The sequence below is a fragment of the Pygocentrus nattereri genome, chromosome 14 (genome assembly GCF_015220715.1).
Source record: "Pygocentrus nattereri isolate fPygNat1 chromosome 14, fPygNat1.pri, whole genome shotgun sequence".
In the NCBI taxonomy this organism is placed as follows: domain Eukaryota; kingdom Metazoa; phylum Chordata; class Actinopteri; order Characiformes; family Serrasalmidae; genus Pygocentrus; species Pygocentrus nattereri.
In genome coordinates this window covers 9040861-9052900 of record NC_051224.1, presented here as the reverse complement: position 1 = coordinate 9052900, position 12040 = coordinate 9040861, and the positions used below count along the sequence as shown (strand labels likewise).

Genomic DNA, 12040 nt, shown 5'->3' with positions numbered 1-12040 from the left:
GATCTGCTTTAGATAATCCTTTTACATTCTCAGTGGTGTCATCAGTGACCATAGATATCACAACATCTCCTTATAACTGAGTCTCCAAAGCTCTGTTCACTATACAGCCAGAATAACATCTGATCATTTTATAATGCTGTATAAACCTGTTTCACTCTTTTAGTCGTTCTCACTCTTATTCTTTACGGATTCTTTCATCATGCTGGTTCTGTGCTGACGTCTCTCTGATTTAATGTCTAGAACATTATACTGTTTCCCCATCACCACGAGAAATGGACAACAAACTTTTTTCAGTTATGCATTTTATTAAACTTAATCAAACAGCTTTATTCATAAACATAAAAGTCAAATGAATCCATAAGCAGGAGATGATCTAAGATAAGCTAGACTTTTATTATCCCACTTTGGGAAATTTACATTATTACAGCAGAACGCACAGTAAGCAGATAAAGAGCAGAAAGTAGACAAAGATGTGCATCATACAAAATATACAATATACTATAGAAATAAATAAATAAAAAGGCGTCTGTTAACAGAAAAATATAAAAGAATAAAAATAGAATTAGGAAACTATTCAAATTTACAATTTACACATGCAGTTCTATGGCTATTGCACATTTCTGAGCACGTAATGACTGGATATTGCATAGAAATTGTAGATATTGCACAGTAATAATTACAGATATTGCACAGAATGTGTGTATGTATTGCACTTGTACCATTCTGTCAGCAGCAGATATTGCACAATAATTATAGGTAGGATATGATATACGTCTATGTGGTGTGTTCGTGATAGAGTGCACTATGATAGACTGAGGTGTGAATCCACATGACATGGAGTGTCTGAGTCTCTGCTTGGGGACGTTCTGATTGTAGAGCCAAACAGCAGTGGGGCTGTATCTCTCTTTTCCTGCCGTGTTGATCTGGAGGCAGTTCTGCTGGCACCAGTCCACAAAATTCCTTCTAACTTCTCTGTGTTCCCTTTCATCGTCGTCTGAGATGTAGCCAAGGATGGCAGAGTCATCAGAGAATTTGTGTTGTGGGTGAAGTCCGCAGTGTAGAGGGTGAAGAAGAATGGGGCCAGGACTGTTCCCTGTGGGGCCCCTGTGCTGCAGAGTAGTGTTTCTGATACACAGTCCTTAAGTCGCACATACTGCGATCTGTTTGTGAGGTAGTCCATAGTCCATGTGATGAGATGGCGATCCACCCATGCTCTCTCCATCTTGTTCCCTAGTAGAGTGGGCTTGATGGTGCTGAATGCACTTGATAGATCAAAGAACATGATTCTAACAGTGCTTCCCACCTTTTCAAGATGAGCGAGGGATCTGTGGAGTAGGTAAGTTATTATTCACCTTCATCTTCCTCAGTTCCCTCCTCACCTGTTCTTTGGTTAGGGGCAGAGGAGCACAGGGCTGAATGCTGGGAGCTGAAACAGGGGTGTAAGCTGGGCTGAGGGATGGTCAGCTACCAGATCAAATCTGTTGAAGAAGGAATTGAGGTCATTTGCCCATTGCAGGTTTCCTACAAGCTGCCTGTTGGACTCCTTAAAACTTGAGATGGTTTTAAGACCCCTCCAAACTCCAATTGCATTGTTTTGTTGCATCTGGCCTTCCATTCTCATCCTGTACTGGTCTTTGCCCTCCCTGATTTTCCTCCGCAGCTCCTTCTGTACTCTCCTCATTTCCTCATAGTTTCCAGATTTAAATGCCCTCTTCTTTTCTTCCAGAAGGGCCTTCAGATCTGGGGTAACCCAGGGCTTGTTATTGGAAAAACACTGTACAGTCTTGGTAGGTACAGTGTTCTCCACACAGAAATGTATGTAGTCTGTGATGCAATCAGTGACACCATCAACATTTTCACTATGTGGGTCACAGAGAACCTCCCAATCTGTTGTTTCAAAGCAGTCCTTCAGAGCCTCATAGGCCCCATCCAACCAAATTCTCACCTGTCTTGTGTTGACAGGACACCTGTGAACAATGGGTTTGTAGACAGGCAGGAGATGTACCAGAATGTGGTCTGATTTGCCCAAGGGTGGGAGGTGTGATGTCTTATATGCATCTTTGGTGTTTGCATAAAACAGGTCCAGTGTTTTATTGTCTCTTGTGTTACAAGTCACATACTGTTTGAAGTTGGGAAGTGTGAAGGACAGGGAACCATGATTGAAATCCCCAGAAATGAGGATGAGAGCTTGTGGATGCTGTGTTTGGAGTTTGCTTGTGACTGAGTGGATGACGTCACATGCCATGCACGCGTCAGCGGATGGAGGAATGTATGCAGTTATCATGAGAACATGCGAGAAATCACGTGGTAGATAGTACGGCCGCATGCTAATGGCTAACAGTTCAACATCTCTGCTGTAGATCTGTTCTTTAACAGTAATGTGTCTTGGATTGCACCATTTGTCGTTTATGTATACGGCCAGTCCCCCTCCTTTCCTCTAACCGCTTTCCTTTGTCCTGTCTGCCTGCCGAATTTGGAAGCCCTCCAGTGCGATGGTAGCATCCGGGGTTAGCTCAGTTAGCCACGACTCTGTACACAACAGCAGGCTGCACTGCCGGCATTCCCGCTGGTGTTGTGTCAGCACTGCTAACTCTTCCACTTTATTGGAGAGCAATCTTACATTCCCCATGATGACTGAGGGAAGAACGGGTTTATAGTCTAAGCGCTAAGCTGTTCCCTGGTGTAAACAATAGAGCCGTGACTGCACTCGTGCTCCCCCAGCGTGAACACAATGAAAACTCCCAAAACGAGCAGGAAAAACACCACTGTCCTGAACTGAGTTGAGTGTAAGCAGATGATAACAACACGACAGATACTACATAAAACTTAACTGATTAAGAAAAAAAGAAAGTTAAATAAAAGTAAAAAGAACTAAATAAATAAATAGTAAAATGGTTGTTAGTAAAAATAGTAAAAATCTAGTTGTTGTTAATGAAATCAGCTTTCACTACACATTAAACTACTGTTTCTATGAAGCTCTGCCAAGTAGCAGGTGTTAGTTTGCAGGAAAAGAATGAAAAAGTATCAGATGTGATCCGGTTCAGTCGCTGCATTCAGACTTCTTAATCTCTTTAGTTGTGGCTTTTGAGGCAGCAGACACTTCACATGTTATGGCTTTATCTTTATCCCACTCTGATCTCTCGATGGTCAAATAGCTGCTCAGTCTGAATTTCTTATTGGCCTGCTGTGCTGCAGAGCCAGTGGTCACTCCACTGCTGACCGCCTTTCCGCCTAACAGCCAATGCACATCAGCAAAAGCACTGAACATGTCACTGGCCAAACACACTAGAGTGGCTTTGTTAGACTTCAGCTCTTCACTGGATGGAGGGAAGATGGTCAGAACATCAGCCGGGACAGCAGAGTCTGATTAGAGAAACAGGAAAATTATTCACTTAATAAAACACAAATAATGACACCATGAGAAAGTTTAAATATGTTTAACAGCAAACTGAACATGTCTAATCAATGAAATTTCTGTGATATTAGAACAAACACCAGCTTTTATAAAGAAACATGGAGCAAATTAAACTTTCAATTTCAAATAAACACAACTTTCTCTCAGTGACTGTACATTTAATTTTACAGATGACTCAGAGTTACAGTGAGAAACATGAAGATAAATACATCATCTTTCATCAATTAATCAAGTAATTAAAATAAGTAAATATTAAAAAAATATATAAAATATATATAAAAATATATAAAAAAGATTTATTTATGTAATTATGTACATATAGAATAAAATGTGACTAATGACTGATCATGACTGATGTATTATGTTAAATATTAATTATCTAATATTATGTCATTTTTCACAATTGCATTTTACTCAGGCATAAAAAAAACAGAACAGAGAAAAACAAACATGATTTAATACAAATGCATTCATTGGTAACTGATCAGAATTTTTATATGACTGCTGTTGAAATTAATACTGTTAATACTGAAATTTTAGATGAACAATGAAAAACAAGAAAATCCTTATTCAAAGCTACAATGTAATCGTTTCTTTCTAAAAGATGAGTTTCAGACATTAAAGAAGTGTAATGTAGAAGAAGAGAGAGGTTTCTTACCAGTGACGATCAGCTTTGTTCCTTGGCCGAATACCACAGTGCTTCATTTCATATCCTCACCCGTACAAAAACCTCCTCAGTTTCAGAAGTGAAAGTAGCGGAACTGAAACGTCCTCCAGACTTCAGCTCTCACTTCTACTGTCTATGATCAGCACTGAGTCCTTCCACGTCCCATTCCAGTCTCTGGGAATTCCACATCTCTGTTATCCTGTGATTTCTTCACACGTCCTGCTCAAGAGAACTGCAGCTATAACTCAGCTTTTCTGCTCCAGGTAAGAACTGAGCTGAATGAAATGGAGAAGTGAAGGTGAGCAGTGAGGAGGTTTTTGTCATGGTCTCATTCACTGTGATACTCCTCCGCTTGCAGAGCTGTCCCATGTTCCACAGTAATACACTGCAGCGTCTCCTACCTCCACATTACTGATTATTAACTGGTAGTCGATACTCGAAGAGGCTTTAGATGTGAAGCGTGAAGATGGAAAATTATCTCCATAAAGATTAGGAGAGCTGAGAGAATAATAAAAGCTCAACACAAACTGAGGAGCTGTTTGTGGAATCTGTTTATACCAGGAGACGTAGTTTTCATCTTTTGCAATGTTACAATCCAGGCTGACAGTTCTGCCCTGGTCAGTTAGTACTGAAGGGCTTTGTGTCAGAACTTTCTGTGAACTGACCCCTAAAACATAAAGCAACATTGGAGTTCATGAGCATCAACATCACTTTAAACACAATCCTAATCAAACAGATCTCATCAATGTACAGAGAAAAGCAGGAAGAGAGATCTTACATGTCAGAGCAGGGAGGAGAGCACAGAGGGTTGGCAGCATGTTGTCTGTGTGATCAGCAGAGTGATGAATGGAGTGGAGGATGAAGAGAGGAGAGAGTGGAGGAAGCTTTCATAAGGAGCTGAGGGAGGAGCCTGGATCTCTAACCAGCCAATCAGCTCAGACTTTGTTTTTAGACAGTATGTCAGTTACACGATCTTATCTAACAGACTGAAGAACAAATATGTGTAGAATGTGGACTAAACTGTTGAAATTATTTAGTTTGTCTTTATTAAAAGTGCAATCTATGCAGATATTAATGAATGCAAGAGCAAAATATAGAGCTTTATATGAAATCTCTGACGTTGGATGTTTGGGCTGGCTACCAGTACTGGCCATTTAAAGAGGTTGAATATTTTAAAAATGGGGGGCAGCCCTGAACTTGATCCACTCAGCTGACATTACGCAACCAAAGTTTTGTTTCAGTTTTGTTTCTCGACATCTACAAATCTGTATTATAATAGATTTTAATTGTAATGTTGAATTACAAGTTTTAGCAGACATACTGGAACCATTCAGGGACTAAGAGCCGAAAAACAGGTGTTAGAGTGACGGAGCTCCATTGTCTGTGATGATTAATGTCATCCAATGTTCTTTTATCTAGTCAGTGCAATTAAGTTTTGATAAGCCTTCATGACCAATTGTAGAAGATAATGAGAGCATTGATTTTAATATAGCAGATCAGAAGTCGTGTATTTAATTATGTTTGATTTAAAAATAAATTTCATGTAGGTAAAACTGCTTTGACCAGGTCTGTGTTAGATGGGAAAGACACCTGTTCTCTCTCTCTCCCTCTCTCTCTCTCTCTCTCTCTCTCTCTCTCTTTCCCTCATTATCAAGATTTTGCCTTATTTAAGCCTTTGCATGTGAGACTATGTGAGTTTGTATGAATGTTTTGACCTGCTGAGTTTATTTTGCTTCTCCTTTTATTCTCCACTGACTGAACCAAAGGTACTTTATAAGCACTGTTTTGTTCACAGAGGTACAAACAATGTACATGTATCCTAAAAGATACATCAATGTTCATAATATTCAGTTGTGTACATTAAACAATGTTTAAAGGTACAGTACGTTCACATTCTCAGAGGAAAAGGGCATCAGTAATTTTATAATGATAAAATATTGCTAAAATTATATAACATTTTAAAATAGAAAAAATACACAAAGAGCCTGGAGACAAGACGGAGTTGATTGGGCTAAATGGAATCTACAAAGATATAACTAACATAATGTGGTACATTTATGTTTACTAACTGTATTTAGTATTTAGCCTTGAAGGTACCATTCCAGTGAACTAATAACTAGAAATATAACGAGAGGAATAAACCTTAACAATCAAGACCAGAAGCAGGTTTACAAAAATGATAAAACTCTTTCTAATTGGTTGCACAGTAAATACAGGAGAGTAACAGATGTTTTCTGATGATGACATCAGGTCCTAAAAACATAATGAAATAAAGATGAGCAATATTTGTTAAAATACTATCTAATCTAAAATGATCTTCATCTGATCAGGTTATTCTATTATTGTCTTCAGTGCAGTTGGTGTGTATTTTTCTGTAGCTGTTTTTTTATGATGGTGTGCAGGATGTTGTATCTCCTCACACTGTACGGAACCTTCTGCACGTTTTATCCACATCTTATTTATTATTTGTGGTGTGAAGTTCAAAACATCACTCTGTTGCTGAATTTGTTACAGTGTTGTGTAATCAAACTGCTCTGAGCGCAACACAAACAGCAGAAAGTTCCTGATTTAAACCTTTAGGAATTACATGTGAAAGCAAGGATGAAAAACTTATTTAGCAAAGTCTCCTGCTTTCACATTATTAATGATTAATGTGTAATCTGATTGAGATTAAAATTCACTTTGATGTTTTCTCCATTATTCACTGTTACAAAAGGCTTTTGTGACCAGGAGGTTTTTGTTATTCTTCTGTTTTCTGAAAGCAGAAGTGAGTGTGAGCAGTGAGGAGGTTTTTGTCATGGTGTGATTCACTGTGATACTGCAGCAGAGCTGTCCCATGTGTGACAGTAATACACTGCAGAGTCTCCTACCTCCACATTACTGATGATCAGAGTGTAATCTGATTGAGACGAGTGTGTTGATGTGAATTTAGGAGAGGAGAAGCCAGATCCATATTCAGGAGAGCTCCAGCCATGATAATTCCTTAACACATACTGTGGAGCTTCTCCTGGAACCTGTTTATACCAACGTGCAGCACTACTAGTAACAGTCCCCAGATTACAGTGCATAGTGGTCGTCTCTCCTTTAGTGGGTGTGAGAACAGGAGGCTTCTGTGTCACCACAGTCACACCACTGACACCTGCAATAAAAGCAGCATCCATGTTACATTTGTTGATGCTCACATTAGATGTAGGCGAATGCTGAGGAGCTCCAGTGTTGTGAGATCTTACATGAGAGAGCAGTGAAGAGAGAGCAGAGTGCTGGCAGCATCTTGTCAGTGTGTGATGACTCTCTGTGCTGAGTGAGGAGATGAGCAGCTTGAGGAGCAGATAAAGGAGAGAGTGCAGGGATGGGCTATAAGGGAGACAGGAGGGGGCAGAGGGAGGGGTCACTCAGCAACACACTCCAATGAGATGTGATTTAATATAAAATAAGACTCATCCTCTCTTTCCCAAAATGATTAATGCTCAGTCACCACAGTTTCTTGATTGTTTCTTGGTGTGTATAAAATATTTGAGTAAATGCATTAAGTTAGAATGTTTGTCCCTCTTACAATTTCAAGATGATGGGGGAAATTTCTTCATTTGCATAGAGCTATAATTACAGAGTGTTGGTCAGCAGGTGTTTCCTGATTGTGTCTCTCATAATGTGTGAGGTATCAGTGTCAGTGCTGAACTATCAGAGCTGACAGTCTGATCCAGTTTGTAATATCAGATTGGCTCTATTTTAAAGTGTTTATCCACTGAATAATCACCTCAGAGCCTTTGAGCTTGAATTTAGTTCTACAGTAATGACAAAAGAAAAAAAAGCAGGTTTATGGCAAATTTATGCACTATAGAAATAATGCAGGTGGTATTAAAAGCGGTCTTACTATATTAGCCTGAAACATTTTTATGTTAATGGAACTATAATGTGATGATTAAACTATGATTAAAATACAGTTATTGTTAACTTTTGGCATGTAGTGACTGTCAAAATGCCTGAAACTTGCATTAATCATATATATATTTCATTCCATTCAGAGAATTGATTCCCCCTTCTTAATCTCTTTAGTTGTGGCTTTTGAGGCAGCAGACACTTCACATGTTATGGCTTTATCTTTATCCCACTCTGATCTCTCGATGGTCAAATAGCTGCTCAGTCTGAATTTCTTATTGGGCTGCTGCTCTGCAGAGCCAGTGGTCACTCCACTGCTGTCCGCCTTTCTGTCCACCAGCCAACGCACATCAGCAAAAGTGCTGGACACGTCATTAGCTATAGAGAAGAAGCTACTTTATATTTCTCATGTTGTTCAGTGGTAAGCAGAATTTCAGCACAAGTGAGTGACTGTAAAAATGATTTGTTGAGATGTTTGTGTTTACACTGTTGTCTGACAGCAGAAGTGAATGTGAGCAGTGAGGAAGTTTTTGTCGTGATATGAATCATTCTAACACCCTTTAGCAGAGTCGTCCCATGTTGTGCAGTGATACACTGTAAAGACTCCTACCTCCACATTACTGATGATTAAATGATGTACATTAGATGTTTGTTTTAAAATAAATTGGTTGAGAAGCCAGAAGCAGATCTTAAAGATCTCTAATAATAATTTAATAAGAACTTCCCTGGAACCTGTTTATATCACTTTAAAGTGGCAGTATCATCTCTGCTCACTGCAAGGACCTCAGGTGACCTGACCTACCAGTGTTTTAATATCTGTGAAGACAAAGTACCAAAATATCACCACCATAAATTACACTTGAAGGGCATAATGTAATATTAAAGCAAGAGAGTGAGTGATATAAAGGGGTGCAAGAGGAGACGCTGCGATTATACTCTACAGAGCCAGTGGTCAATCCACTTTTCATCAAACAGAACTTTGATGTGACAAACCGTAATCACGGAAGAATGTGTAAACATTTCTCATCAGGACTGAACTTTTTACATGAAATAACAATAAATGAATAAGAATCCTCCCAGTGACCAGGGTCCTATCTGTGTGGAGTTTACATGTGCTGCTTGTGTCTGTGTGGGTTTCCTCCCACAGTCCACAGACATGCAGTCAGGCCAGCTGGAGATGCTAAATCACCCCTGGGTGTGAATGTGTGTGTGTGGATGTATTTGTCTGTGTGTCTGCCAGTGATGGACTGGTGACCTGTCCAGAGTGTTTCCTGCCTTCCACCCAATGACTGCTGGGATAGACTCCAGAATGAGCTCATATGAAATCCAGTCTTCAGTCCACTGAACAAGTGACTGAATAACAAGCTCAAGGAAATCCTGCTGAACAAACATCTGGACACTTAATTAATGATCTGGAATGTATGTCTGTATATTTATACCTGTGGTGTTACTGCATCTGCTCTTATAGGAAATAAAAAAGAAAGAAAGCTAAAGAGAGTCAATATACACTCACTCACAGGCACATAACACACAGGGTGCTGCTGCAGAGAATGATGGAGTGATGATGGAGTCAGTGTGAAGAAGGTTCTAGACGTCTGTGTCTGCTGGTGTGATCAGAAATGAACTGAGAGTGAAACCCCAGCATCTTCCCTCACACACCATCCTCTCCCAGCACACCTCCACACCTGCTCACCATAAAAGAACAGATAAAGAACAGACTAAAGGAGGAGATGCCAGTTCTTTCACTCAGAGGACATAAAATAAAGCACATCATTTACAACAAATGTAGTAAAAACATTCACACAGCAGAGCTGTTGATAGTGTCTAGCAGAGAAACTGCTTAAAGATGTAACATTGAATTACTTCTTTAATCAGCATCAGATGATGATCTGAGTTTTATTATTGATTGAATTATAATGGGAAGCTTAATTTGAGGACATGAACAGCGATATTTGTCATTCTCTAGCACCATAATGTAATATTGATACTGATCTACATGATCTAAAAAAACAGGCTGAGTTCAAATCTAAAATCAGAGGAAGCAGCAAACACATCCAAAGAGCAGGGCAGAAAGAGCATAAACCGACAACGAACAGCAGCAGGTCCTACACGAAAGATATCACAACAGAAAAACCGCTGAGTAAACCAACACAGAGTGAATCAACACTTCACACCGTCTCTAAGCTACAGCCCAGGCTATATACTATTCTAAGTGCACCACACAGGTGATGCTCGTCAATATTCCGGAGACCTGGAGCGCTGATAGGGACATTGTGTCACATGTGATGTCATGTGATCTCCCAGAGGATTCTGGGAGATTCAGTCCATTTCCACAAGGGATTCTGGAGGCTGCATGACAGGGAAGCTTAATTTGAGGACATGAACACCAATATTTGTCACTCTCTAGCACCAGAATGTAATATTGATACTGATCTACATGATCTAATGTAACTTTAATGAAATTGTGAAGGCAGAGTTTAGAGAAAACCTCACTCTGTTTATCTGTCAGTTCAATAACTGATCAGGTCTATGATAATGAATCCAGCCTGAAACTGATCTTCCGTAATCATCATTATATTTAGAAAATTAACAGCATAAAGTAGCTGGATTTCTAGTGAGAAGAAATAAGAAATTGTAAGATCAGAAATAAAAATCTACTGTTTAACTGCTCTAGTTATTGGCCCACTTTAGCAAAAGTGATGAGGGTGAAATTGTGAAACATAAATGATATTAAATGCAACATGATTTCTTCAGCAGTGCAGGTTGTTGTTGAAGTGTCTGTGTTTTTGCTGCTGTTTGAAAGCAGAAGTGATTGTGAGCAGTGAGGAGGTTTTTGTCATGGTGTGATTCACTGTGATACTGTTTCACTAGCAGAGCCGTCCCATGTGCTACAGTAATACACTGCAGAGTCTCCTACCTCCACATTACTGATGATCACACTACAGTCGGAATTAGATGAACATGTTGATGTGAATTTAGGAGAGGAGAAGCCAGATCCATAGTTAGGAGAGCTCCAGCTATGATGATGTCTTATTACATGCTGTGGAGCTTCTCCTGGAACCTGTTTATACCAATAAGCTGCATAATTAGTAACAGTTCCCAGATTACAATGCATAGTGGTCGTCTCTCCTTTAGTCACTGTGAGAACAGGAGGCTTCTGTGTCACCACAGTCACACCACTGACACCTGCAATAAAAGCAGCATCCATGTTACATTTGTTGATGCTCACATTAGATGTAGGCGAATGCTGAGGAGCTCCAGTGTTGTGAGATCTTACATGAGAGAGCAGTGAAGAGAGAGCAGAGTGCTGGCAGCATCTTGTCAGTGTGTGATGACTCTCTGTGCTGAGTGAGGAGATGAGCAGCTTGAGGAGCAGATAAAGGAGAGAGTGCAGGGATGGGCTATAAGAGAGACAGGAGGGGGCAGAGGGAGGGGTCACTCAACAGCACACATTATATTAGACCATCTACATCAGATTAATATCCTAGAAAATACATTGATAAATTATCTTCAGATATCTGTTAAACATGTTAAAGTCTATTAACTCATCATCAGCAAATTGATCATCTTGACGCCTTCCTGTAGCACTTCATGTTTCAGTATTTAATATTTAAAATTTTGTTTTGTTTCATTCACAGTAAAACAAATATATTATAACTAATATTCTTCACATAGAATTGTTTAAAATTAATTAGTATAATTCATTATTTTATATGGAGATGCATTTTTAATACACTAATGTCCTGCATTTCTTTGTTTATCTGAAATGACTGAGAAAAACAGAAACGTCCTCATTTGCACAGAGCTGAAATGACAGAGTGGGGCAGCAGGTGTATCCTGAGTGAGAGAGGAGGTTCACACTGATTAGTGGACTGAATCGTCTCTTGGGGAAATCTCCACGTCAGTACAGCTCTCTCTGATCCTTCACTGCCCCCTACAGTCTCTCCTCTCACACTCACTTTAACACACACTCTCTACAGAGCCTGCTAAGATGAAGCATTATGGGTGAAAATTGTTATTCATTAAAATATCATTAGCATTCATTCAAACATCATTTTTACTAAAGGATTAAAATTGTGGAA

The 12040-nt window shown here is 39.5% G+C and overlaps 1 protein-coding gene across 4 annotated transcripts; it reads right to left on the bottom strand.

Annotated features, from left to right (window-relative positions):
• Positions 1-3003: 3003 nt before the first annotated feature.
• On the bottom strand, positions 3004-11366 carry LOC108416307 (immunoglobulin lambda-1 light chain-like). 4 transcript variants are annotated; one of them, XM_037545007.1, is made up of 4 exons: positions 11236-11366; positions 10819-11144; positions 4074-4107; positions 3004-3363 (listed from the first exon to the last, which is right to left on the bottom strand). In XM_037545007.1, the coding sequence occupies exons 1-4, from the start codon at positions 11273-11275 to the stop codon at positions 3041-3043; spliced, it is 723 nt and encodes a 240-aa protein (XP_037400904.1). In that variant the 5' UTR covers positions 11276-11366; the 3' UTR covers positions 3004-3040. The 4 variants fall into 4 exon arrangements, with proteins under 4 accessions (XP_037400904.1, XP_037400907.1, XP_037400906.1 ...); XM_037545010.1 differs by lacking the exon at positions 10819-11144 and adding an exon at positions 6902-7221 and having other exon boundaries at positions 11236-11314; XM_037545009.1 differs by lacking the exons at positions 10819-11144; positions 11236-11366 and adding exons at positions 6902-7221; positions 7313-7425.
• Positions 11367-12040: the final 674 nt, after the last annotated feature.